This window comes from Hypanus sabinus, chromosome 10 (assembly GCF_030144855.1).
Source record: "Hypanus sabinus isolate sHypSab1 chromosome 10, sHypSab1.hap1, whole genome shotgun sequence".
Taxonomy (NCBI): Eukaryota; Metazoa; Chordata; class Chondrichthyes; order Myliobatiformes; family Dasyatidae; genus Hypanus; species Hypanus sabinus.
The window spans coordinates 58,087,426-58,115,133 of record NC_082715.1 but is presented as its reverse complement, the minus strand read 5'-3'; the positions used below and the strand labels follow the sequence as shown (position 1 = coordinate 58,115,133).

The window sequence follows — 27,708 nt, the reverse complement described above, 5'->3', positions numbered from 1 at the left end:
CAGAAGACTCGCCTGCCTCAGAACCCAGAGAACTGGATTCCTTTATTTTGAGAGACAGGTAAAGGACGACGAAGCATTGCCTTTGGTACACTGGTGAAGAGGATGGCTATGAAGCCCCAGCTGCTATCTTCATTAGCTGCAACTTAAAAAGCTCTCTGCTGGAAAAGGAATTTTGCAGAGTGAGCCTCTGTCTCCTACGTAGATGTTATGGTATTAAAACTGTCATGTGTTCATGTTTTAGTTGAATCTATTTGTTTTACTACTTGATCGCTAACTTGCTTTGTTTTCATTTCAGATTTTCGTCTCAGTCAACTGTCTCAGCACAGATTTCTCGTCCCAGAAAGGAGTCAAAGGGCTACCACTGAACATCCAGATCGATACATACAGTTACAACACCCGAAGCAACAAGCCAGTCCATAGGGCATACTGCCAGATTAAAGTATTCTGTGACAAGGTATGCTTTTGGGATAAGTAGCCTAACTTTTTGTAATTAAGTGCTTTTGTGTTTTGATTGCATTTGATTATAGCTACCCACACAAAGCACTAGGTTGCTGTGAGCTCCATGCGACAGCTGTGGCATGCACCTTTACGTCTGAATTAATTGCACAAAGGAGACAGCACTGGAAAAAATATGGGGACTAGAACCCAACAAAATGCATTCAGAATGAGGTGACTACATTGGAAATTATCTTTTAAAACTCTTTAGATTCCTGAATAGTCCCAGCAGACTGGAATATTACAATACAGTACGTCAACGGCAATTCAGAAAGTATAGATAAGGCAGGGAATTATATACCAGTTAGCCTGACATCAGTTTTTAGAGAACTGTTTCAAAGGTACATTTAATGTCTGAGAAATCTATGCAATATACATCCTGAAATACTTTTTGATGAAACCATCATTAAAGTGCTGGTAATAGGATGTTCAGAAAATTATAATTGATGATTAGACAGCGTAATATATTTTAAGGTGTTCTTACTATAATATAACTAGCAGAGTAGAGAAAAGGCCCCCCTCTAAATATAGTATATATAAATATTCAAAAGATATTTGACAGGGTACTGCTTCAAATGGCTTTATGGTTCATTGATTAGGTATAACATATTAGTGCACCGGAGGTTTACTTTCCATTCTTTAGCCAAAGGTAAGATTTAATGTTTATAAGGCTGGCAGACTGTCACTGGTAGAATGCTGAAGAGATTAGTGTTGAGCCCTCAGTAATCCACATATTAGTGAATTTGTTGAGAAAACACATTGGTCTGAGGATGCAAACCAAAGTGGGAATGTGAACTGTGATCAGGGCTGGAACTCAGATTCCTTCAGATTCAGATTAATTTATTTATCACATTCACATCCAAACACTTAGTGAAAGGCACCATTTGGCCAACAAGCAACACATTGGTGTACTAAATTGGAAGAAATAGAAAGTAAGCGTGCAGGTGAAGCAAACACTTAGGAACATGGCTGTTGCTGACATCAAGAAACCTTGCTGAGTTTGTACAAGGCTTTGGTGAAACCACTAAGCTTCCATATCTGAGGAAAATTGTACTCACCCTGTAAATCTAGTTTGCATTGACTCCAAAACTGAGTCTTGGGGTGAGGGGATTGACCTATGAAGAGTGAAAGGTCTTTTCTCACAGCACCTCATAAGATTGAGAGGTAATCCCACTGAGTCGTAGTAAATTCTGAAGAGGAGTGGCAGGGTGAAGGTCAAGAGTGTTGTTTCCTTCGACTGGAAAGCCAAAATTAGAGAATGGAGGGATAAGATATGGGGATGGCCAGTTAGGGCTGAGATGAGGAAGAATTTTTTGCATTATTATGAATGTGGATTTCACTATGATTGGGCTATGGATGCTCAGTTGATGAATATATTCAAGGGCAAGATGGATTTTTGGATAGGAAAGCAACCAAGCATGTGATGGATGTGATGGGTAGTTTCAGCCATAATGTTTCTGAAAGGCTGAGCAAGCTAGGACTACGTGGTCCATTTCTGCTTTTATTCCTTGTGTACAAGTAGTCACAGTAAATTGATGACATTGTTGATAAAGCATTGCTTCTGCTAATAGTTAATAGTTTGTGCTTGAGACTATTGTAATACTCAGCTTAGGGGTTACCTGGAGATACCTTTTTGTGCCTGGGCTTATTGGACCAAGCAAATGAGACACGTTATTCTGTACCTTTAAAAGGTTGAATAGTACACATCAACACCTTGCAATATCTGTTAGTCACAAAGTGTGATAATATATGTACAAAAGCTGCAGTATATTTGATGCACCATCAATAACTCTCTGAGACGTGAGGCGAGATATCAGCTTTTATTGACTGGAAGAAAGAACAAGCAGCAATTGACCACCACACTGCATCCTGGAGACTGAGACCGGGCGGAGTCCCCAATCGCCTTTATACCAGGGTCTGTGGGAGGAGCCACAGTCTGTGGGAGGAGCCACAGGAGCAGTCAGTGGGGAGGGGGGGGGGCGTGTCCACACAGGTATATGTAGTTCACCACATTATTGGATTGCAAAGCAGTTAGGTATCCTGAAGTCATCAAAAGTGCTTTATAAAGCTTGTTGTAAACAAAGGATTTTGGTAAATAACAAAATAAGAGCAGGATAACCAAACAGTGATAAATGCACAGAATTGAATCCTCAAAGCGGGATTGAGTTTACGAGCCGAGAGGTAATGTTGCAGCTATATAGGACCCTGGTCAGACCCCACTTGGAGTACTGTGTTCAGTTCTGGTTGCCTCACTACAGGAAGGACGTGGAAACCATAGAAAGGGTGCAGAGGAGATTTACAAGGATGTTGCCTGGATTGGGGAGCATGCCTTATGAGAATAGGTTGAGTGAACTCGGCCTTTTCTCCTTGGAGCGATGGAGGATGAGAGGTGACCTGATAGAGGTGTACAAGATGATGAGAGGCATTGATCATGTGGATAGTCAGAGGCTTTTCCATAGGGCTGAAATGGCATAGTTTTAAGGTGCTTGAAAGCAGGTACAGAGGAGATGTCAGGGGTAGGTTTTTTACGCAGAGTGGTGAGTGCGTGGAAAGGGCTGCCGGCAACAGTGGTGGAGGTTGATACGATAGGGTCTTTTAAGAGACTCCTGGTGGCTACGTGGAGCTTAGAAAAATAGACGGTTATGGGTAGAGCCTAGGTAGTTCTAAGGTAGGGACGTGTTTGGCACAGCTTTGTGGGCCGAAGGGCCTATATTGTGCTGTTTGTTTTCTATATTTCTAAAACTTGTCATGCATATTACTCTCAATATTATAGTGGAACAAATTGCACATTGTCTGCACAGGGGACAGGTTTGATGATGAATGTGTCTTATTTCCTACTACATATTTACATTGGTATACAATAAGTAAATGAGCACAGATGATATGAATTCCATTTTCCAAATGGCAGCTAACAGTTTAGGAGATAACTCAGGGAAACAAACTTGTCACTATTTAAAAAATATATTGATAGGAGTAGAATTTCTTGGCAACATATCTTTTAAATAAATATCCATGGAGCTCTGTGACCAATTGGGTTGTTAGCTGTCGGCTGAATACTTCGATTGTGTCTGAGGCACCCCTTTCAGAGGTGGGTTCAGGATGGCCAGTTGGGGAGGTGCTCTGGATACCTGGGGATAAGGATCCTGGGAATGCACAACAACGGGTATTGCGGGAACAATGGGACATGCTTCCCAACCAGTATTCCAAAATTATTACATCCTGTGTGTCCTTGATGGAGACATAGGTTTGAAAGTAATGAAAGTGGTCATTATTGAGTTTCTATTGCAAAATGTGGAGGGAGAAACTGTCAGACAATTGAATTTCCAGGCAAGTGGGGATAATTTTAACCTTCACTGATGTTACAAAGCAGATGATATAAGATTGCTTTGCTGTTACATATTTACAGAAGTTAATTGAATTAACAATCATAAGCAGTATACAAAAAAATAGATGATCAAGTTTGCAATCATCCAAGCCTCACCACTGGCCAAGGCTAAAATTTAGCAGCAATTTGCTTGGCAAGTTGTTCACCAACTAGGCCTTTTTCTCTTTAAGTTACATTTGGATTTTCCACAGAATGTTCACCAGTACTTAACTACAAACATATCATGCTGAGGAAAGAAAAACTCTTTGTGCCTATTGGTACAAATAAAGATGTAACACAATAAAGCTAAGAGTAATGTCTCAGTGGTGGCTCAAAGTGTCTTCTACATTTAATTCAACAGGGAAAAAAAATTCCTGGGAATAGCTTTAAAATTAGTAAATTGTCTTTCTTTTTCCCCCCACTTGTGTCTTTGCTGCATAGGGTGCTGAACGAAAGATACGCGATGAGGAACGTAAGCAGTCCCGGAAAAAGTCCAAATCCAATGACAACAGCTCCCATCTTAATACTCGTGAGTACCCAAATGTAGAAGCTACATAACCAGAACATGCACAAAAAATGTCGTACAGGTTATTAGCCTGCATAGTTCATTGCTTACAACACAATTTAATGTTTGAAAAGCAAAATAACTGCAAAATTTGGAGATCTTTAAAAAATATCAGAAAATGGAGGTACTCAATCGGTCAGAGACACTTATGGGATAGACAACGATAAGGCTTCAAGTTAATGAACTTTCTTCAGACTAATCTGATGAAAGATTATTGATCTGAAAATTAACCCTGATTCTTTCTCCAAAAATGCTATCAGCTTGTTGAGTAACTCCAGCACCTTATGTATACATGGCTAATTTATAGAAAAAAATGCAATTATGTTTTTATCAGCCCAAGATAAAGACTCTTGAATTATCTAAATGCCCATTTGTCGCTTTGGCCTCTAAAAGGTAGATTTGTTAGTTTTCAGATGTTTCAAATGCACTTTTTCTGTCTTTGTGACGTGACTCAGTGGGATAAATATTAACTTTTGAAGTTTTTTAAAATATAAGATTATTGTGTAAATATGGTAATAGTGCAAGATCCAGTGAGAATTAGTACTGCTGTAGCTTATGAGGTATGTGCTGTAACCAAGGAATATGTTATTCTACCGCAGGCACAGTCTTGCAATCAACCAGTTTATGAATAATTATTAACTATAATTTAATCCAAATACATAATCAATTTCTAATTGCAGTCCATGATGCAAAGATACCCTTGATTCCCAACCACAAGCAGATGGAGGCCACAATCTTCAAATCCATTCCCGATCTTGTCACTCAGCCAGTTCTCTTCATTCCTGACATCCAGCAACGTACTGTGCATGTATGTTGGATATGTTTATTTACAATATTTTTTTTTAAATTGCACTTTATTTGTACAGTAGGTGGTTTCAATTGTAGCATTACTGTTATATATTGTGTTTTCTAATATGCTGCAGGATTTGCTCTTTTATATAAAAGGATGTCTTCTTACATTGCCTCCTCATTTGAGGTATGAGCATTATTTTATCCGGAAGCATCGCTCAAAATGAGTAGTTGGGCATCTTTCGAATATTGCTGGAATCCCCATTTTCCTGCAGGATTCCTTGGATGACACGCTAGGCAGTCAGAGTCCCTGGAAAGATCATCAGTCTGTGCAACTTGTTACATGATGTCTGTGTTGGGACTGAGCTGGCAAGCTGACAGTAAATGGCTGGAATCTGGTTTAAAATTTGCATGTGATCAGGGTCTCCTGCTTGTTACTAGTAGAGTAGATGGGGAGACACCTGACAGTGAGGACAGCGGAGAGGCTCAAACTGCAGGGGGAAAGAGGACAAGAAACCAAATTGGGAGAGTTCAGACGGAAATGGCTAGGATCACCATGTTCAGCCAGACTCAACCCAGGCACGTACATTCAATGTGCATTGGAATCATGTATCCTGCAAATGCTTCATTTTGGTAATGCCATTGAGTCATGATTTATTATACAGACTGTTTCATGATGTACTTTGACAATATACTGTCAGATCTACAGAAGTTACTTGTAACTGTCCCGAAGGAGGCTACTTGACCCATTTGGCTCATGATGGGCTCCTAATAGTAATTGCATAAGCCCCATTCCCCTGACTGCTTATGTCCCTGTACCCCTTCAACTTATTCTCCCTCACGTCACAGCAAGATGGAATGTACAGAAGCCAGTTTTCTATACCCGTGTGTGTTTGCATAGTGGAAACCCATGTGGAGGATGTGCAAACTCCACACTAAGATTGAATCTGGGTCCATGGAGCTGCCCCTAATGTGTACATTTGTTTGTTTGTGGTGCATATCTGAAGTGTTTGTCACTAAAACATTTTAACTCTTCCTCCACTGCATGAGCAATGGTCTCTGTTCTATCTGCGTTGTTGAATTCCCACCCTTTGTGCTCCCAGTTTTGAGTTCGAAAATGTGATTTGGTTTTAGCCCAAAATTTCTGCAAGGTTGTTCTCTACTCAAGCCTCCTGGTCACCTAGCCATCCAATTCATCTTTTATCCTTGGACATCTGCTCAGCTCTGAGAGGCAAAACCTAATGCAGCACAGGGATTATCCATTCCACAAAAGTACTTTGGGGGCTGGTGAAGCCAAACCTGCGAGTGAATTTGAATGATAGTGACTGTTTCTGACATCCACAACTATTTAAAAACACTCTAACACTGTTTAAAACCAAACATAATTTTCAATTTCTTTAAAATAGTATAATTTAAGAATTACTGAGTATAAATATTAGAAAGCATTTAACAATTAAGTAAATGTTTATTAATTCTACATAATGAAATACACTCACCTGGGATTGCTTTTCTCCCTTTGGACCATTCCTTTCTGCTATAGTGAATCACAGAGACTGTGCCAGCTTCAGTAGACAGATTCCCCAGTGTATATTCTGTATGTTTGCACATTCCACCGCCTGACTTTTGATAAGTGTTTCATTGGAGTTGTGTAAGTCTTGTAGTTGTGTGAAAGTGCTTAACTTTGAAAGTGAAAGTGCTTTACAGTGTATAGAGATAAAAGGCAGCAGATTGATGTAGAATAACCAGCTTTTATTGGAACTTTCTGACTGTTATATTCCCAAACATCCAAAATAAGGGAAAATCTGCACGTAAATATCATGAACACAGAAATTATTTACATTTCATCAAAGTAACTTGCAAAAGGATTATTCAGATGAATCAAAATGCCAAAAGTTTTAGTTAGTTAATTCTGAATATGGATAACAGGGTACTAATATTGATACGGCGCATTAGTAAGATGTTATAAGAATAAAATTTTACTAAACTCAGATTAATGAGTCATGATAAACTTGACTTTTCACAGGGCTTCCCGACTGGAACAGATGAATTAGAAGGTGAAGGGTAAGTTTTTGTTGATGTTTAAAATTAATTGATTATTTTATTTATGTATCACTCTTGGTATTTTTTTTATTTTCCATTAGTTTTGATGGTTTGTATCCTAAAGTGCAATAAAGCTGTCAATGCCAAATATGATGGTGTGAATATTTACAGCAGTTCTGTTTGACTAAAGAAAAAAGAATAGTTTAAGTATGATGCTCTTCCCTCACCCACTGAAGTCCTTTTTATGGCAGACAAGATCACAGGTGTAGGTTACCACACTTCTCCAGCACGTCCCATGATTCAATAAGATCATAGTCTTCCTTCAACTCTTCTTCTGTGCCTGTTCCTCATGGTCCTCATTTTCCTGATCTTTAAAAATGAATCTATCTCCAACTTCTAATGATTTTTTTAGCAGCCATAACCCTCTGGTATTGAGAATTCCAAAGATTCACCACCTTATGTGAAAATAAATGTCCATGTACAACGAATAGCTTCTTAAGGCCCTTATTTTAAACTATTCCACTAATAACGTCACCTCAACATCAACCCAGTCATATTCCCTCAAGAACATGTATGTATCAATAAGTTCACACCTCATTTAAACACCAAAGAAAACAAACATAAACTGTGTAGATAAAAAACACAAAATGCTGGCAGAACTCAGCAGGCCAGACAGCATCTATGGGAGGAGGTAGTGACAACGTTTCGGGCCGAAACCCTTCATCGGGAGTGAAGCAACATGGGATGGTCGAGGGGGATAAGAAGTGGGGGGAGGGATGAACTAGAGAGCTGGGAAGTGATAGGCTGGAGGGAAATGGGCTAGGGGGAAGGTGGAGAATTATGGGAAATAAAAGAGAAAGAAAGGTAGGGCTGGGGGAGAGAGATTATAGTGAGGGGGGAAAAGAGAGAGAAAGAGAACCAGACTAAAATAATAGATAGGGATGGGGGTAAGGGAAGGGGAGGGGTATCAACGGAGGTCAGTGAGTTGGATGTTCATGCCGGCAGGAAGGAGGCTACTTAGGCGGGAGTGGTGGAGGCAGATATCCAACTCATTCCAGGGATTAGCCTGGTGAATCTCCTCTGGACTGCCATCAATGCTACTTTATCCATTTTTAGGTTAGGCGACCAAAATTGTCCCCTGTATTTCAGGTTTTTAGTAGCTTCACGAGACTCCTGTACAATTGTTCAAAACTTACATATCTTAAAACCGCAAACCCTTTGCAACAAAGGCCACAGTGCCACTTCTTTCATTGACTACTTGTTGAACCTTCCTGCTAATGTTTTATGATCATGTATTAGAACACCTGGATCCCTCTGTACTGCACTCATTTACAATGCCTCTCCTCTTAGATAACAGTCTGCCGTTAGAGTCCTCTGACAAAGTGCTGCATCTTGCATGACATGAAACTCCATTTGCCAAGTGCTTGGACAATTATTTGATCTGTCTGCCAGCAGCTGTTTCGGCCCCAGTAGACATTCCCTGTAAGAGATACAAGTTAACTTTAGTTAGTGTAATTAGGTTTAGTTTTTGCAAGTTCATTGGACCTCAGCTGATGCATCTACAGTGCACTCTAAGCAGATACAACTGCCATGAGCAGGCAACACAAAACTGACATGTTGCCTGGATCGCCATTAATATTTATATGTTTACCATGCATCACACTCAGTTTCAGAAGCTAACCAACTTAATTTCTCACATCTTCACTATTAAATCTCAATCTTTTCAAGATAATGGTAGCAGAGGAATATAAAGAGAGGGAGATGGTAGGCTTCAAGCTTTTGAACTAAATTTTTGCCTACTGAAGACTTCTGACATCTCTAATCAAGGCAAAATAGGACATTGCTATTACCAAGGCCAATATCTATCTATGTAATGTGGCTTATTTTCCTTTGCCTGAATATATTTTAAGTCTACGATTCAGAGGTGAGAATGATCTGAGGATACAACGTGGGTCAAGTCTCATGAGGACCTTGGTCAACCTGGATTCTTGAAAGTACTTGAAATAGCTGGTGTAGCAAATGTGTGTGTACTGAGTGGTATTAATCCCAATCCTTTCAAAGAGCACCATGACCGCAATATACCTTATTGATGTGTGCCTGTGGTTTGATATTCAGCCAATCTGCTAATTTAAGTTTTGGTCACTGTCTTGCATGTTACAAAGAATGACGAATGCAACTTTGCTATTCTGTAACAATGCATGGCCAATAAAAATAAGCCATGAGAATATTCTGCTTTTAATTTCTAAACAATTTCTCATGTACTGCTGCAATTCAATTCTGAAGTGAATACACAATTAATGTTTCAGATCAGGGTTAAAAAGACTGCCATACTCACCAGATGAAGATTTTGGATCACCCAACAAGATTCTTAGGATAGAAGAACCAAAGAAAGGTAAATGGTTCTGGTGAAATGGTGAAATAGAGCAGTAATGAGCACCTATCTTAATATACCATTGGGTGACAGAAGAAGATACACTTTGATTAACTTTTGAAGGAAACCTTAAAGAAAATATTTTATTTTTTGAAAAGTGAAAATGATAATAACTTCCCTAACATTATATGACCTATTTTGATATAGATATCATTTATTATATTTATTATGGGTGGGAGGTGGTTTAATTGATTTGTGAAGTTAGAGTGCCTTATCAATGGAGGTACATTGAATAATTCCCTATGAATAAGTTCTGCCAATTTGTTAAGATAACCTTCACATATATTTCTCATCCCATTTCCTGATGTCAATTGCTTAAGAATGATAATGTAAAAGGCTAGACACTGGCTTTTAGATTGTTGTGTTGCAAAAAACCTAGTTTAGTGAGAAGGAAATGACAACAACTATAGGTACTCATGTTTATATCATGCTTTAACATTGTAAAATAGTCTAAGCATTTGACTAGAATGCAGTCAAACAGATAATTGAATCATTAAAAGTTAATTAGGTTGGGAGGAAGAGCTTTTAAGGAGTATCTTGAGGGAGGAAAGAGAGAGAGCAAAGTGGAGGGGTTTAGGGAGAAAGTCCATTGAGGGCCTTAGTAGCTAATAGAAGGACTGTTATTGATAGGAAGATTAGATTAGAAATGCTAATACATCCCATGTCAAGTCAAGTCACTTTTTATTGTCATTTCGACCATAACTGCGGGTACAGTACACAGTAAAAACGAGACAACGTTTTTCAGGACCATGGCGCTACACGAAAAAACTACACTGAACTACGTGAAAAACAACCCAGGAAAAAAACCCAAACTAGATTACAGACCTTCCCAGGACTGCATAAAGTGCACAAAACAGTGCAGGCATTACAATAAATAATAAACAAGACAATAGGCACAGTTGAGGGCAGTAAATTAGTGTCAGTCCAGTCTCTGGGCATTAAGGAGTCTGATAGCTTCGGGGAAGAAACTGTTACATTGTCTGGTCATGAGAGCCTGAATGTTTCAGTGCCTTTTCCCAGATGGCAGGAGGGAGAAGAATTTGTATGAAGGGTGCGTGGGGTCCTTCATAATGCAGTCTGCCTTGCGGATGCAGCGTGTAGCGTAAATGTCCGTAATGGTAGGAAGAGAGACCCTGATGATCTTCTCAGCTGACCTCACTATCCACTGCAGGGTTTTGCGATCCGAGATGGTGCAATTTCCGAACCAGGCAGTGATGCAGCTGCTCAGGATACTCTCAATACAACCCCTGTAGAATGTGATGAGGATGGGGAGTGGGAGATGGACTTTCCTCAGCCTTCGCAGAAAGTAGAGACGCTGCTGGGCTTTCTTTGCTATGGAGCTGGTATTAAGGGACCAGGTGAGATTCTCCATCAGGTGAACACCAAGAAATTTGGTGCTCTTTATGATCTCTACTGAGGAGCCGTCAATGTTCAGCGAGGAGTGGTTGCTCCGTACCCTCCTGAAGTCAACAACCATCTCTTTTGTTCACATTCAGAGACAGGTTGTTGGCTCTGCACCAGTCTGTTAGCCGCTGCACCTCCATTCTGTATGCTGATTCATTGTTCTTGCTGATGAGACCCTTAGGGGAATGTGATCACAATATGATTGAATTCACACTAAAATTTGAGAAAAAGAAGCTAAAGTCAGATGTAGTAAAGGGAATTACAGAGGCAAGAGAGAGGAGCTGGCCAGAATTGATTGGAAAACAACATTGACAGGGATGAGGGCAGAGCAGCAATAGATAGATAGATAGATAGATAGATACTTTATTCATCCCCAAGGGGAAATTCAACATTTTTCCAGTGTGCCATACACTTATTGTAGCAAAACTAATTACATACAGTATTTAACTCAGTATAAATATGATATGCATCTAAAATCACCCTCCCAAAAAGCATTAATAAATAGCTTTTAAAAAGTTCTTAAATAGTTTACTAAAGTGCATTGAATGGTAACTTCAATTTCTGAAATTTCAATGGCTGAAATTTCTGGAAGCAATTTGGAAATTTGTTTCCAGAAAGAGGAAGAAGTATTCTAAAGGAAAGATGACACCACCATGGCTAAGAAGAGAAGTCAAAGCCAGCATAAAAGGCCAAAGAGAGGGCATATATTAGAGCAAAAATGAATGGGAAGTTACAGGATACAGAAGGCATCTAAAAAGGCATTGAGAAGGTAAAGTTGGCTAGCTTACTTTTGTTAATGTTAAAGAGGATACTAAAAGTTTCTTCAGACACTTAAAGTGTAAAAGAGGTGAGAGAGGATATTGGCTGCTGGAAAACGATGCTGGAGGGATAGCAATGAGGGACAAGGACATGGTGGATGAACTGAAGAGTATCTTGTATCAGTCTTCACTGTGGATGACACTAGCAGTATGATGGAGGTTCAGGTGTCAGGGGGTATGAAGTGTGTAAAGTTACCATAACTAGTGAGAAGGTTCTTGGTAAATTGAAAGGTCTAAAGGTAGGTAAGTCACGTGGCCCAGATGGTGTATGCCTCAGGTTTCCGAAAGAGATGGCTGAAGAGAATGTGGAGGCATTAGTAATAATCTTTCAAGAATCACTAGATGGTTCCGGAGAACTGGAAAATTGAAAATGTCAATCCACTGTTCAAAAAAGGAGAGAGGCAGAAGAAAGGGAATTATAGGTTCGTCTGCCCTTAGTAGCTGGGAAGATGTTAGAGTTGATTGCTAAAAGTTTCGGGGTACTTGGAGGCACATGATAAAACAGACCATAATCAGCATAGTTTCCTGAAGGGAAAATCTGTGGAATCCTTTGAAGAAATAACAAGCAGGATTGACAAAGGAGAATTGGTTGAAGTTGTGTATTTGAATTTTCAGAAAGTCTTTGACAAGCTGCCACATATGAGGCTGCTTGATAAGCTATGAGCTCATAGTGTTACAGGAAAGATTCTAGCATGAATAAAGCAGTGACTGACTGGCAGGAGGCAAAAAGTGGGAATAAAGGGAGCCTTTTCTGGTTGTCTGCCGGTGACCAGTGGTGTTCCACAGGGCTCTGTGTTGGGACCGATTCTTTTTACGTTATATGTTAATGATTCTGATGATAGAACTGATGGCTTTGTTGCAAAGTTTGTAGATGATACAAAGATAGGTGGAGGGGCAGGTAGTTTTGAGGAAATAGCAAGGCTACAGAAGGACTTAGACAGGTTAGGAGAATGGGCAAATAAGTGGCTGATGGAATACAGTGTTGGGAAGTGTATAGTCATGCACTTTGGTAGAAGAAATGAAAGGGTAGACGATTTTCTAAATGGAGAGAAATACAAAATACTGAGGTGCAAAGGGACTTGGGAGTCCTTGTGGAGGATTCCCTAAAGGTTAATTTGCAGGGTGAGGAAGTCAAATGCGATGTTAGCATTTATTTCAAGAGGAATAGAATGTAAACGCAAGGATGTAATGTCAAGACTTAATAAAGGATTGGTGAGGCTTCACTTGAGTATTGTGAACAGTTTTGGGCCCCTTATCTTTGAAAGGATGTGCTGAAACTGGAGAGGATTTAAAGGAGGCTTGTGAAAATGAATCCAGGTTTGAATGGCTGGTCATATGAAGATCTTTTGATGGCTCTGGGCCTGTATTCACTGGAATTCAGAATAGTGAAAGGCCTTGACAGAATGATTGTGGAGAGGATGTTTCCTATGGTGGGAGAGTCTAAGACCAGAGGACATAGCCTCAGAATAGAGGGGCATCCTTTTAGAATAAAGATAAGGAGGAATTTCTTTAACTGGAGAGTGGTAATCTGGGGAATTTGTTGCCCTAGGCAGCTGTGGAGGCTAAATTGGTATGTATATTTAAGGCAGAGATTGATAGAATCTTCTAGGTTGATAGAGGTTGGTCAGGGCATGAAGGAATACGTGGAGCAGGCAGGAGATTGGGGCTGAGCGGAAAATTAGATCAGCCATGATGAAATGGCAGAAAAGACGCGATGGTGCAGATCACCTAATTCTGCTCCATCTGCTTATGTTCTTAATTTGGAGACACAAGAGGGTTGATGGAAGTAGTGGTGAGATGGATAAGGAATAGTCAGTCTGCATGTGGAAACACATGGAGAGAATCCATTACCAGTGATTTTCAGCCTATGCCTGGATAGATAAGGATGAAGGTGGATGTGATGCAGGAATTGGATTAAAATAGAGGCAGCGGATTTAGGCAAGAGACAAAAATAGCAACAATGAATTGACAGGATTCTTGTCTGAATCCAAAATAACTGGTGGTCAGAATTATACAATTAATCTACTCATGAGTGTAAATGTAATTTATACTACTAATCCTGATGTAGGGAAGAATATTCTCTCTGCTTGTGCACTGCTGCTGCAGAATATACCCACTACAAAATGTTCTACAGTTCTTCACTTAGGCTACTCTTGAGAGCCTGTCCCAAACCCACAAATTCTTCCACTAAAAGAAGCATGGGCAACCAGTATATGGGAGAACCATCTGCTGCACTTTCTCCCCAATTCACGCAACACCCTTGGGAGTAAGTGGATGTCCCTTCATGATCACAGAGTATAATCTCTGGAACTCACTCCCCGTCAGCACTGTGGGAAACGTTCATAAGAAAATAACTCAGTGCCACCTTCTTGAGGGCAATTGAAATGGGGAATAAATCCTGGACCAGCGATATCCGCATCAAGATTGAATTAAAAAGTAGTTTTGTGTAAATTATCCATTATGGGTATTTACTGATGGCCCAGGTGTAAAGTTTGTCTGACAATCCATTTCAACACATTGAAATAAAATGTTACATATCAATTAGTTCTCTCATTCCTTTGTACATGACTTTTTGGACATCTTGTGTATCTTGGAATATTAAGCATTTTTTCTACAATATCTCTTTTAAAAAATATTGTAGAGCTTTGGTTACAATCCTCTCTTTGTTCTGACTGTCCTTTATGTTTTTATCTTTGTGACCGTTAGACGTTATTCCCCAAGAACAAACTGACTTCAAAGTCAAGTACTCTGCACAATGATTCAGCTGAAGCTCCAAAAAAGCTGTTTGTTTTTTTGTTTGGCACACGTTTTTCTAGTGCTGAGCCAAGATCTACTGGGTGGTCAACAAGATGCAATTAAAATTATATATTATGTTTCCGTGGCCGCTGCTGTGTGCTAGCGCTAATAACCTAAACTGTCCTGATCTACATTGTATTTGTTGTGCAAAGCAGTGGAGTTGTTCAGGATAGAAACAGGTCCCTCATTTTACCACATCTATGGCGACTATTTTGTCCATTGACATTAATCTCAATTTCCTGCAATAGGTCATGTCCAACTATGCCTTGAAATGCTTCTGAAATGTAATTGTAACTGATTTCAGCAGTTTCTCTGGCAACACATTCCAGATGTCAACCACTTTCTGTGTAAAACAAAAAAAAACTTTTCCTTAAATCCCCTTTAAAACTCTTTCCTTTTACCTTAAACATATACCCTTTTATTTTTGATGCTTCTATCATGGGAAAGAGAGCTTGACTACTTACCTTGTATATGACTTATAAAGTCATATAGAGTGCCTCTCTCAGTTCCCCATATGGAACAACATTTACTGTCCTGCCTAGATGAATCTTTTTAACTCCTTTAAAAAACTCAATCCAATTAGGGAGACAGGACTTGCCCCTCACAAAGCTAATTGCCTTATCCATTTTTAAGCCTTTGTCTTTGCAAATGTGTATGAATTCTTTCTGTTTGAACTTACCCCAATGCTTTCCCTGGCACTGGCTCACTGGTTTGAATTTGCCTGGGGTTATTCCTGCAGCTCTTAAATAAAGGAACAATATTAACTATCTTCAGCTTTCTGGTACTTCACTTTTAGTTATGATGATGCAAAAGTCACTAGAAGGATCTCCTCACTTGCTTCCTCTAACATTATGGGATAGATCATATCTAGCCCTAGATTCCAAAACGTACCTCCACCTCCTGAATACCTTCATACTCTAGACAATCAACACATCCTTCCTTAAACTCATCTCCTCCATGTCCATTTCCTTGGTAAATACAGACAGTTTATTGACTGGTCTAGAAGGTAAGATCACATGTGATCCAGGGCAAAATAGCAGATTGGATTCATAATTGGCACAGTGATTGGAAGCAGATTGTGATGGTTGAGGTTTTTTTAACTCTCTGACTGGAGGTCTGTGTCCTCCAGAATGACCTCTGTTGTTTGCAATTTGTATGAATGATTCGGATGTGAATGTACAAGGCACGGTTAGTATATCCGCAGATGATACTGAAATAGGTCATGTTGTAATATGATCAGCCTGGTATGTGATCTGAGGACTGGTAAATGGCTTTCCATCCAGGCACAGTCATGGGATGGACTGGATATTAAGAGATCAAGCCAGGATAGGACATACAGTAAATGGTAGGGCCCTGGGACAGAGTAACTTAGGAGTGCATGTGCATAGTAAGCTGAAGGTAGCATCAAGGGTAGATAGGGAGGCATTTGGCATGCTGGCCAGTCAGGGAAGTTAAATTGCAGTTATACTGTATAAGACATGGTGAGGCTGCTCTTGGAGTATTGTGCACAGCTCTGATCACTCTGATTTGAGAAAGATGTTATTAAGTTAGAAAGAGTACAGAGAAGATTTACCAGTATATTGCCTGGACTTGGGGGCCTGAGTTACAAGGAGAGCTGGCATAAAATAATACTTTAGTTCCTGGAATGTAGGAAATAGAAGGGTGACTTCATAGGTCAAAGAACATAGTCTTTTTCCCAGGAAGGGGCGCTAAAAGAAAAAGAGGGTATGGGTTTAAAATCAGAGGAGAGAGGTTAAAAGGGGCAGAGTATTAAGGTAGTGGTTATTTGGAATGAGCTGCCAGAATTGGTGATTGAAGTGAGCACATTAGCAACATTTAAAAGCTATCCAGATAAGTACATGGACAGCAGAGGGTTGGAGGCCAATGGACTACATCCCTTGGCTCCATACATCCCTTGGCTCCATACATAGATTACCCCAAAGACACAAGTGGGACCCACATCCTGCTATCCCTTTGCTCTTATTAAACTTACAGAATGTCTTTAGATTCTCCTTACTCTTACTTGCCAAAAGTATTTCCCGGCCCCTTTTAGCCCTCCTAATTACTTTTGGAACTTCATTCTTACACCCTCCATGTTGCTTCAGAGATTGCAGTTGTTTAATCTGAACAAAAAACAAATGCTTGAAAAGCAAATATTTTGGATTTCAGTCAGAGAGAAATACGGCACAGAAATAGACCTTTTGGCCCACCACATCTGCATTGACCATCAAACATCCACCTATACTAATCCCTTCTCCTCACATTCTCATCATCCCTCTCCAGGTTCTCCACTCATTTACATCCCAGGGACAGTTACAGTGACCAAATAACCTAGACACGTGCATGCCTTTCTGGCTGTGTACAGAAACCTGATCACAAAGAGGAAAGCCATATTGTCACAGGGAGAATGTACAAACACCACAGAGACTGTTCCCAAGATCAGGATTGAACCCAGATCTCAGCTCTACTAGCAGCACTGTATTGTGCCACCCATTTAGAATCTGGATCTCAGAGAAGTACAGCACAAGAAACAGTCCTTTAGCCCACAATGTCCATGGGAACATGATACCACATTAAATTGTCTTCTGCCTGTGTGTGATCCATATCCTCTATTCCCTGCCTAATCATGTGCCAATCTTCAAAGCCTCTTAAGTGTATTTGTTGTATCTGATTTCAACACTATCCCTGGCATCCTATTCTAGGCAACTATCACCCTCTGTGTTTAAAAAAAAATTTCTGCATTCATTTCTGCCTCGGAAGACGGTGGAGGCCAATTCTCTGGATGCTTTCAAGAAGGAGCTAGATAGATATCTGATGGATAGGGGAATCAAGGGATATGGGGACAAGGCAGGGACTGGGTATTGATAGTGAATGATCAGCCATGATCTCAGAATGGCGGTGCAGACTCGAGGGGCCGAATGGTCTACTTCTGCACCTATTGTCTACTGTCTATTTCTTTAAACTTTCCCCTCTCACCATGTTCTGTAGTACTTGACAGCTCTACCCGGGGAAAAACGTTCTATTTGACTGTCTAACCTACATACAATATGCCACTTATAATTTTATAAACATAATGTATGATGTGTGTGTGTGTGTGTGTGTGTGTGTGTGTGTGTGTGTGTGTGTGTGTGTGTGTATGTGTGTGTGTGTGTGTGTGTGTGTGTGTGTGTGTGTGTGTGGTTTTTTATTTATATATATATATATATTTGATTGTCCCATTAATCTACCACGTACTGATTCTAAGAATTGCACCCAGTCACAGGTGTATCTTAACTAGAACCTGATTTAGGCTTCCCATTGAGATAAACTGTGATCATGATCTGTGGTTTCATTAATATAGTCTCTCCCCACTGATGCTGCTCTCCACATTCCCTCTTCTGTTATAGATCATAATCCATCAAGACTACATAAATGTTAACTCGATCTGCAGTGCTTGGTCCTGTAATTTTAGTGGGGGATCTATACTTGGTTATAGTGTAATTTAGAGAATGTAACCAATTTTGAGTTAGCGAGGAGCTAATAAAGGCTAACAAGAATACTATAAACGAAAGGTTAGCTCAAGCAACTGAGCATTGATTTGTGCATGTGGGCATGCTTTGTATAGTGTTTGTTTTGCTTTTAAATGCCTTTGATTTTACTTAGAGGTAAGGATAATTTGACCTGGATACCATGATAGATAAGGGATGGCATACTATTGAGAAACTTTCTCCAACATCACATGAAAATCTGGCCATCAGCTGACTTACGTGAATCAAATTCCCGTGGTACAATTGTTGTTATTTGGTCAACATTAGTAGCTTGCAGCATATTGGTACACAAAATGTTCTGGCACTTTTGCAAATATGAACCTGGACTGTGTTCACAAACACAATGTTGACAAGGTAAGTTATGCAGAGTTGGTCCAGCACTTACCAGAAACATGGACAGTGGAAAATTTCATTAAACATGACCTTCACTCAGTTTCAATGTGGATTTTTGGCTGATTGTTTGTTGGATTGGCTTTCAATTTATGAAGAATGACAACACTGATTTTATGAATCCTACTGTCACATATATGAAATTGTGAACTATTTGCTGTATGTATTGTATATCAGTATACAATGATACATTTAATATGCTTAAATGCTTGAATCACTTTGAAATCATTTTCAAAAATAGTTATTTTTTTAATCAATTGTATAAAGTTTTAATTTAAAATGTTACAGAAAGGTCAGCAAATTTCGCTAAGCACTGAGTTCTGCTTTACATTCAAACTCCTATCTGTTTTCAGTTTTGCTTTATGTCAGGAAGGAATGTGAAGAGGTGTTTGATGCATTAATGTTGAAAGCTCCTTCGCTGAAAGGACTAATGGAGGCAGTAAGTTTCGATTATTCTTTACAACAATATTCAATGTTCTATATTCAACAATGTTCCATTTGGGTTTCTTTAGGTCCACACTACTCTAGACTTTAGTGCAAACTTAGTCCATGCTTTGACCTAAGACTAGACTCACAAAGATGGGTGGAAGTAGCTGCTCCTGACTCTAGATAGCATTTGACCAAGTATGGTGTCATAACTCTGGTAAAAGTCAAATGGTTGGAGCTAGCCTGAGCAGAAACTAGATCATTTTTACTGCAGGGAAGATAATCTCAGCCCTAGGTCATCACTGCAAGAGCTCTTCGGGACAGCAATCTAGACTCAATCATCTTTCACATTTTCTTAAAACATTGAAGGAGACAATTTCAGACTGTCAAGCTCACTGATGGAGCATTCATGCAGAAGGGGCTTGGCCCGAAACGTCAACCGTACTTCTTTCCATAGGTGCTACCTGGCCTGCTGAGTTCCTCCAGCATTTTGTGTGTGTTGCTTGTGTAACCCCCTGGGTCGCCTCAGGCTCGCTCAGCTCGTTCTCGTCTAGGGGGAGCAGCCTTCGGCCCCGCCAAACTGGGTAATCAGCTGGTGTGGATACTGTGTGATGTCCCCGCCTCGCCCAAAAACAGACAGTACACCATATGCGATTAAATGAGTACAATTTATAAAGGTTACTATAACTAAGTGATTAATAACGATACAGTATATATGAAGAGAAAAAATAAAGAAAAGGCGCCAAACTTATCAAAGTCCAAACCACTTCATGCACAACCGTTGGAGCTCAATTTCTGAAGTCTTCTGGCCACCATTCGATCCCCTCCGAACTCCTCGACTCGCAGCTCAGGACCCTCTGAGTGGCCAACCAAGCACATCTAGCTTCATGCCCCCCCTCCTCGGAGTACCTCCCGGCCTCAGACCCCGGCATCGGACCCCCGCTTGGGGGGGGTCCGATCCTCGCCCCGCTTACAGCATTGCGTCCTCTCTCTCGATCCCCTCGCGCCGATCTCCTCAAAAGCCCGTCAACAAAAGCTTACAGACTCAGAAGAAAGAACATTAATCCCCATTTGGTTTACAAAGGAATACAATTCTTCCAGCACTCTCTCGCAACAAAGAAACATTCCTGCTTTTAACAAAACAAAAGAAGCCCTTTTGATTACATACACAGTAACAAAAAAGAAGAAACCCCCTTTACACTTGGATTTCCAGCATCTACAGATTTTCTGTTGTTTGTGAGCAATCACATTAGCCACTCTGTTTTCCTTATATGCTCCATTCTCTTCAACTAACCCCAGATGCTACAATTCATTAACACATGGGGGGCAATTAACAGTGGGCCAATTAGCCTACTGATTTGCATGCCTTTGGGTTATGGTGGAAACTCATGCAGTCAGATGGAGAATATGCAAACTCCACGGACAGCACAGAGGCCAGGATTGAACGTGGGTTGCTGAGGCTGTGAGGCATGAACTGTACCTCACTGGTTCTGTCACATACACCCCCTCCCTCCATCAGAAGGCCAGAATGACTCCACAACGCCAAGCTCTTCTTCCATTGTCCCTGCCACAACGTTGAGTTCTTCTACTGTTGCCACCGTCTCTGAGCTCACTTCTCTGCCAAAAATTCACCACCCCACATCAATGACCCTTTCACCTCTTCTTGGACACTCCACTCTAGATCTCTTCATCTCTAATTGCCAAGGAGACATCAACCAGCTCAACTTAAACACTCCTCTCTTTTCTTTGAACCTTACCCCCCCTGAAAGCACTGCTCTCCATTATCTCCACACCAATCTCGACCTCACCATCAAACCCGCAGCCAAAACGGGTGCTGATGTAGTGTGGCAAACTGACCTGCTGAGGCCAGATGGGAGCTCTCTTAGACACCTCTGCTTAGTTACTCCCTGAAAAGGACCCCATTCTGGACTATTAGGCCACACCATCACAAACCTCATCAACTCTGGAGATCACTCATAGTTGCCACCATCCTCATAGTTCCCTCACCCCGCTCTGCACATTCTTTACCTCCATCCCAAAATCCACAAACCTGACCGACTGTGTAGGCCCATTGTATTGCCCGCTTCCGCCCCACTGAACTCGTATCCTCATACCTCAATTCATTCTGTTCCCCTTGGCTCAGTCCCTTCCCACCTACACCCATAACTCTTCACATGCTCTTGATCTCCTCAACAACTTTCAATTCCCTGGACCTGACTGCTTCATTTTCACTATAGATGACCAGAGCCTATACAATTCTATCCCACATCAAGAAGATCTTAAAGTTCTCTGCTTTCTTGACAACAGACCCAACCAGTTCCCCTCCACTACTACCCTTCTCCATCTGGCTGAACTGCCTCACTCTCAAAAATTTCTCTTTTGGCTCCTCTCACTCTCTTCAAACTCAAGGTGTGCCATGGGCACCCTCATAGGCCCCAGTCATGCCTGCCTTTTCATTGCCTGCATGGAACATTCCATATTCCAAACCTTCTATGCCATAGATACCTGCATGGATCCCAGCTAAGCCTGCCTTTTCGCTGGCTATGTAAAACAGTCCATGTTCAAAGCCTTTCCCAGTAACACTCCCCAACTCTTCCTCTGCTACAGTGACCACTGCATTGGTGCTGCTTCATGCACCCATGCTGAACTCATCAATTTAATGAACTTTGCCTCCAACTTCTACCCTGCCCTTAACTTCACTTGGCCCATTTCTGATACCTCTCTCCCCTTTCTCGAACTCTGTCTCCATCTCTGGAGACAAAGCGTCTACCAATATCTTTTATAAACCTACTAATTCCCACAGCTATTTGGGGTATTCCTCTTTCACCCTGCATCCTGTAAAATGCTATTCCCTTTTCATAGTTCCTTCAACTCCACCACATCTGTCCCCAGGATGAGACTTTCCTTTGCCGGATATCAGATATGTCTTCCTTTTTCAAAGAATGGAGTTTTCCATCCTCCACTATTGATGCTGCCCTTACCTGTAACTCCTCTATTTTCCAGATATCTACACTCACCCCATCCTCCTACTACCTTAACAGGGAAAGAGTTCATCTTGTCCTCACCTACCAACTCATGAGCCTCCGTATGCAATGTATCATTCTCCGCAATTCTGGTATCTTCAATTGGTATCACCAAACGCACCTTTACCTCCCACCACCCTCCGCATTCTGCAACAATCAATGTGATTCCCTCGTCCATTTGTCTCTCCCCACTAATCTTCATCCTGGCACGTAACCCTGCCAGCGGTCAAAGTGCTACACCTGCCCTTTCATCTCCTCCCTCACGTCCATTCAGGGCCTCAAATAGTCCTTGCAGGTGAGGCAACACTTTACCTGTGAGTTTGTTGGGGGTCACCTACTGTATTTGGTGCTCCTGATGGGGCTTCCTATACATTGGTGAGATTTGGCATAAATTGGGGGACTATGTTGTCAACCACCTCCGCTATATCTGCACACAATTTCCTGATGGCCAACCTTTGTAATTCCTACCTGTATTCCCATCCTACAACGTTCATCCGTGGCTTCCTCTTCTGCCAAGATGAGGCAGCCCTCAGGTTGGAGGAGCAACACCTCGTATTTTTCCAGGTAGCCTCCAACCTGATGGCATGAACATAGATTTCTCTTTACGGTAGTTTGTTTTCCTCCTCCCTCTTCTGTTCCCCACTCTGGTGTCTTACCTCTTCTTTCACCTGCAGCTCCCCCTGGTGTCCCTCCTTCTTCCCTTTCTCCCATATTCCACTCTCCCCTCCTATCAGATTCCTTCTTCTCCAACCCTTTACCTTTTCCACCTATCACCTCCCAGTTTCTTACCTCAACTCCCCTCCCCCACCCACCCGGCTTCACCTATCACTTTCTAGCTTGTCCTTCTTCCCATCCCCTCACCATTATATTCTGGCATCTTATCCCCTTCCTTTTCAATCCTGAAGGGTCTTGGCATGGAATGTCAACTGTTGGTTCATTTCCAAAGATGCTGACTGACTAGATGTGTTCCCCCAGCATTTTGTATCTCTTGCGGTAGTGACTATGTTTGCTGATGACTAATTAATGTTCCATTTTTTGCAGCTTCTCAGATAGTATTCTCTTCGTCTCTTTGAAGTAGTAATTGACTTCTCATTCTAGATTTCAGAGAAATATGAATTTCCCCTTGAGAAAATTGCAAAAGTCTACAAAAAGTGCAAGAAGGGGTGAGTGTGTAATGGTTTAGAATTATTTTGCTTGTCTTGGGATAAATCATTCAACAATGTTAGTTTTATATTTAACTGTTCCCCCGCTATCACTTTGATCACAGCCCAGATTCACAGAATTGATAATTACTCTGAAAAAATCTCACCCTCTGCTCTGAGCTCCAGCTCAGCCATTTTAAAGATGATTTTGCTCCTTCTCATAACTCAAATTAATATAAGATTATCTTGTAAGTGAGACATTCCTGACAACTTATCTTTTAAAACCCCCTTTACTACCTCCTCCTTTAAGTATAAACTAGTTGCTATCTTTAAAATTGAGGCACTGCAGAAATGTTTCTAGTTCTTACAAACCCCATTTCTCACCTTTCTGGAATAACAGTTCAGCTCCTCTCACATTCCAGAATATGCTCAGCATCTTACCGTTTACCCCAGTTGTCCTTGCCAATCTCACCTACTCCATGCATTTCATCCTTTTTCGTCAATTCCTTCCTCATATCCAGCTTTGCTTATTGACTCTTGATTTGCTAACAGTGTTAAAGCTTCATCAACTCGATACTGCTCCTCACTCCTGTCCACTCCTCAAGAGGCTCTTTGTGATGCATTCATGCTCTTCACTCACAATCCAAACTCCTCCTGAGCATGCTGATGTCCACCAGTTCTAAGCCCATCTCTCTGTCAACACCCTCATCCCATGCCTGCCCTATTTATAACTCTAAGACAACTTACGTTGATGCGACAACTGCCATTTAGTAGTATTACCTCAGCTGGTCATCCTTCCCATCTTCAGCAAGAGCCTTAAATGCCAGATGCAGGCAATGTTCTACTCCAATGCCTTTCCAGCATATTTTTCTGTGAGATGGCTCCCCGCCCCACCCCCCTCGATGTATCAAGGGAACTTCCACTAAAGGAATTGATTGAGACTGACTCAGGAACTCGAAATGTATAGAATTGTCCTCCTTTTAAAATTTCCCTCCTTCAATTTGTCAATTTCAAAGCTTATATTTACTATTCCATAATGTTAATTGATTCATCATTTCTAAAATTGTTTTAGTCCTTATGATGCTCTGTGATTGTAATGCCATTTAAGATCTAAAGGTGGTAAAATTGCAGAATAAAATCTACAGGAATATTATCAAAAAAGTAAATATTGACCTATTGTCATTCTGTTGTTAGCATCTTAGTGAATATGGATGATAACATTGTGAAGCACTACTCCAATGAAGACACATTCCAACTGAATGTTGAAGAAATGGCAGGATCCTACAAGCTCACTCTTGCTGAAATATGAAGAGGATAAACTGGAGGTTCATATAGTTCTCAGCAATTATGACCAAGCTAATGAACCATACACAATGTGAGAGCAAAGGAATGAAAGAAAAAGTATGAGTTTATTATATAAATCCACGCTACATAAGTTACTGCAAAAGTTCAAAGTGAAAGAGCATGCTATACTAGCAAGCTGCTATTGTTCCTCGCTGCATCAGGTGGTGACCTTGCCATTTCTTTAGCTTTTGTCTTTTTTTTAATGAGTTGCTGGCTTGACACTCAATCTAGCACAGATGGAAAGTGTGCCTCCTGGTGGTGTAGTGACATCTGCACTGGGCTTTGAGGCAGGTGGTCCAAACTGTCTACAGTATTTCTATATTGCTTTGGAATAAAGACCTTAATAAGATAACATAAAAATCAACAGTCAATTGCTCCAAAGCCATGATCCATGTTTTCCTCCTATTGATTTTGATTTTTTTTTCATTCCTTTGGCCTCCCCAGGACTGTGATACAAATGTTACTTTAAACACATTGAGGACATAGGCATAAAAGATATCATCCCCTTGTGTTGTAACCAAAGAGAATGGCAATAATAAAGCTCTTAGTTTTGTACATATTATATATAGATTATAAAGTGCATAGCAATGTCTTTCAAAGTTGAATGCATCCTGGTGTTCAGATAATACCTGATCCTTTTGGTATGCTGCAGCTTTCCTATAGACAGCCCATTAATTGTGCATCCTATATTTTTATTATGGAAGTTAAATGATGTTTTGTCTCAATTCACATGGTGTCTTATTTCAGATTTTAGAAATTTAGCTTACCTTTTGATAACTTTAAAAAACTGCAGGAAACAACATTTGAGACAGAGCACTTGAAATCATTTATGATGTTTTTTCAATAATTGCAGTAAGCCTCCTTTCTTAGGGATTGGACTGGCATAACTAAAGGAAAATACAGTGAATGGCAAAAGAAGCCATAGAAATAAAGCCATTTTTGTGTGTATGTGTGTTAAGTGCAATATATTATCATGGAACTATATACATAGGTTTGGACAATCTTTTATCATAGTAATTTGCAAAACAGTCAGTTTACTAAGACTGAGGGTCAGGGTCTAAGATTTACAGATGAATTGTATTGTTTGAATTGTATTTAAACAAAACACAACTGCATTTCTAAAAGTTTATGATGAAATGTTGCTTTTCTTTAGATGAATAGTTAAGGCAAGTTTAAAAATGTTTTGGGTTTCCTGGGAATCTGTAAAGAGCTATTAAAAATGCAGTGTTCTTTTCCAGTAAGCTGACAATTTGAGGCCAGCTTTTGCACTTCTTTTGAATCAAATAGTTAACTGAGATGATGCACTCATACAGACAGTGATTATCCTTAAACTGGTCCCTGCAATCATTAGTATAACATTTTTCCACTTCAGCCCATAAACTGTTTTAATGCATTTGAATGGTATCAAGAACAACTAATTGTTCTTGTTAAATTAAGTGTGCACTGAACAGTTACTTTGTAGGTTACCCTATGGTAAATAATTTGATATTAAATTTTAACACACTAGATTCAATAATAATGAACGTTTTCAAAATTTGCCAATATATTTTTAAGGCACATTACTAATAATGTTCACTTTGCTGGAGTAACTTCATGTGTGATCATGTCTACTGAGGTGTCCAAATATCTGCCTGTTTACAAAGTCTGAAGTCCAGATTTGCCAGCTTCCATTTTAATTCAGTTCTGGCTGTTTAGTTTTCTTTGAAATCCTGAGGCAGGTTCACCCATGGATGTTTCAGGTTTCAGGTTGTGATGCATTCTGGTGTAGTTAGAACTTTCATCAAGGAAAATGAGCCCCTAACCTCGATGGATGCTGTTGCATCACGGGGGGGGGGGGGGGGTGTCCCTTGCTTTAAATTTCAGTGCCACCATCCATTGCATCTGGGGCATATTTTGGAGAAAATACCCTCAAGTTAATCTTGAGAAAATATCCTGTTTTCAACTACAGGACTGAGAAATACTTTGAAAATTATGTCTTTTTATTTCTCTGCTTCGGAGTAATGACAAAAATACTTGAAAGTAAGTATTCCCCTATTTAAGTAAAAATGAAAGAAAAGAATACAAAAAGCTTCAGAAAAATTTACTCATACTAAAACATCTTTTTCATTACAATACTGTATAATGAGGCCCTGGACTTTAATAGCCAAGGCAAAGCATTATTGCAGGTTTGTACAGTTACATAGGGAAGGACTCTGTCTATGCATATTTTTGGTAAATGGTCATACTACTCCAGTTAAGTGTCTCTATTTCTTCCAGATAATTATGATCCAGTTTGTTCAGAATAAGATGGAAAAGGGCTTTTTACAGCAAACTTTGTTGTATCACTGAAAATGTTTCACTGATTTTGTTTTGACATGCATTTGAAAACATGTATTCCAACTTTATTGTATACCAAAGGGAATAAATTTTATATGGACATTTTCACAGTGAAATGCACATTTTCTAAATATTCTTAAACCATATTATTATGTAATTAAACTATAGGAGATCTTGAGATATCAAACGAGACTGATCCTTGATCCACCAATATTAATATTACAGGATTTTGCTAATACAATCAGCTTACAAATTGCTGCTCATCATCATGAGCAACCAATATTGGTAGAAATGAAAAAATTGTAATGCTTCATTCCAAAAACAAATCCTATAATGCTTTCAAAGAGACTGGAAAGTGTAAAACTTTTTCATAGAAACATAGAAAACCTATGGCACAATACAGGATCTTCAACCCACAATGCAGTGCTGAACATGTACTTACTTTAGAAATTAAGTGGTCACCTCACTACAGGAAGGATGTGGAAACTCTAGAAAGGGTGCAGAGGAGATTCACAAGGATGTTGCCTGGATTGGGTAGCATACCTTATGAGAATAGGTTGAGTGAACTTGGCCTTTTCTCCTTGGAGCGACAGAGGATGAGAGGTGACCTGATAGAGGTGTATAAGATGATGAGAGGCATTGATAGTATGGATAGTCAGAGGCTTTTTCCCAGGGCTGAAGTGGTTAGCACAAAAGGGCACAGTTTTAAGGTGCTTGGAAGTAGGTACAGAGGAGATGTCGGGTAAGTTTTTTTACACAGAGATTAGTGAGTGCATGGAATGGGCTGCTGGTAATGGTGGTGGAGGCGGATACTATAGGACCTTGTAAGAGACTCCTA

General features: G+C 40.2%; 1 protein-coding gene across 1 annotated transcript in view; it reads left to right on the top strand.

The window, feature by feature from the left end:
* grhl1 (grainyhead-like transcription factor 1) overlaps positions 1–26,975 on the top strand; it is a 110,764-nt gene extending 83,789 nt beyond the window's left edge. Inside the window, exons 10-17 of the mRNA XM_059981900.1 lie at positions 296–454; positions 4,301–4,388; positions 5,105–5,232; positions 7,237–7,274; positions 9,560–9,645; positions 18,973–19,058; positions 23,167–23,231; positions 24,405–26,975. Of these exons, the coding sequence (XP_059837883.1) occupies positions 296–454; positions 4,301–4,388; positions 5,105–5,232; positions 7,237–7,274; positions 9,560–9,645; positions 18,973–19,058; positions 23,167–23,231; positions 24,405–24,519 (765 nt within the window). The 3' untranslated portion in view covers positions 24,520–26,975. The remainder of the gene's footprint in view (positions 1–295; positions 455–4,300; positions 4,389–5,104; positions 5,233–7,236; positions 7,275–9,559; positions 9,646–18,972; positions 19,059–23,166; positions 23,232–24,404) is intronic.
* Positions 26,976–27,708: the final 733 nt, after the last annotated feature.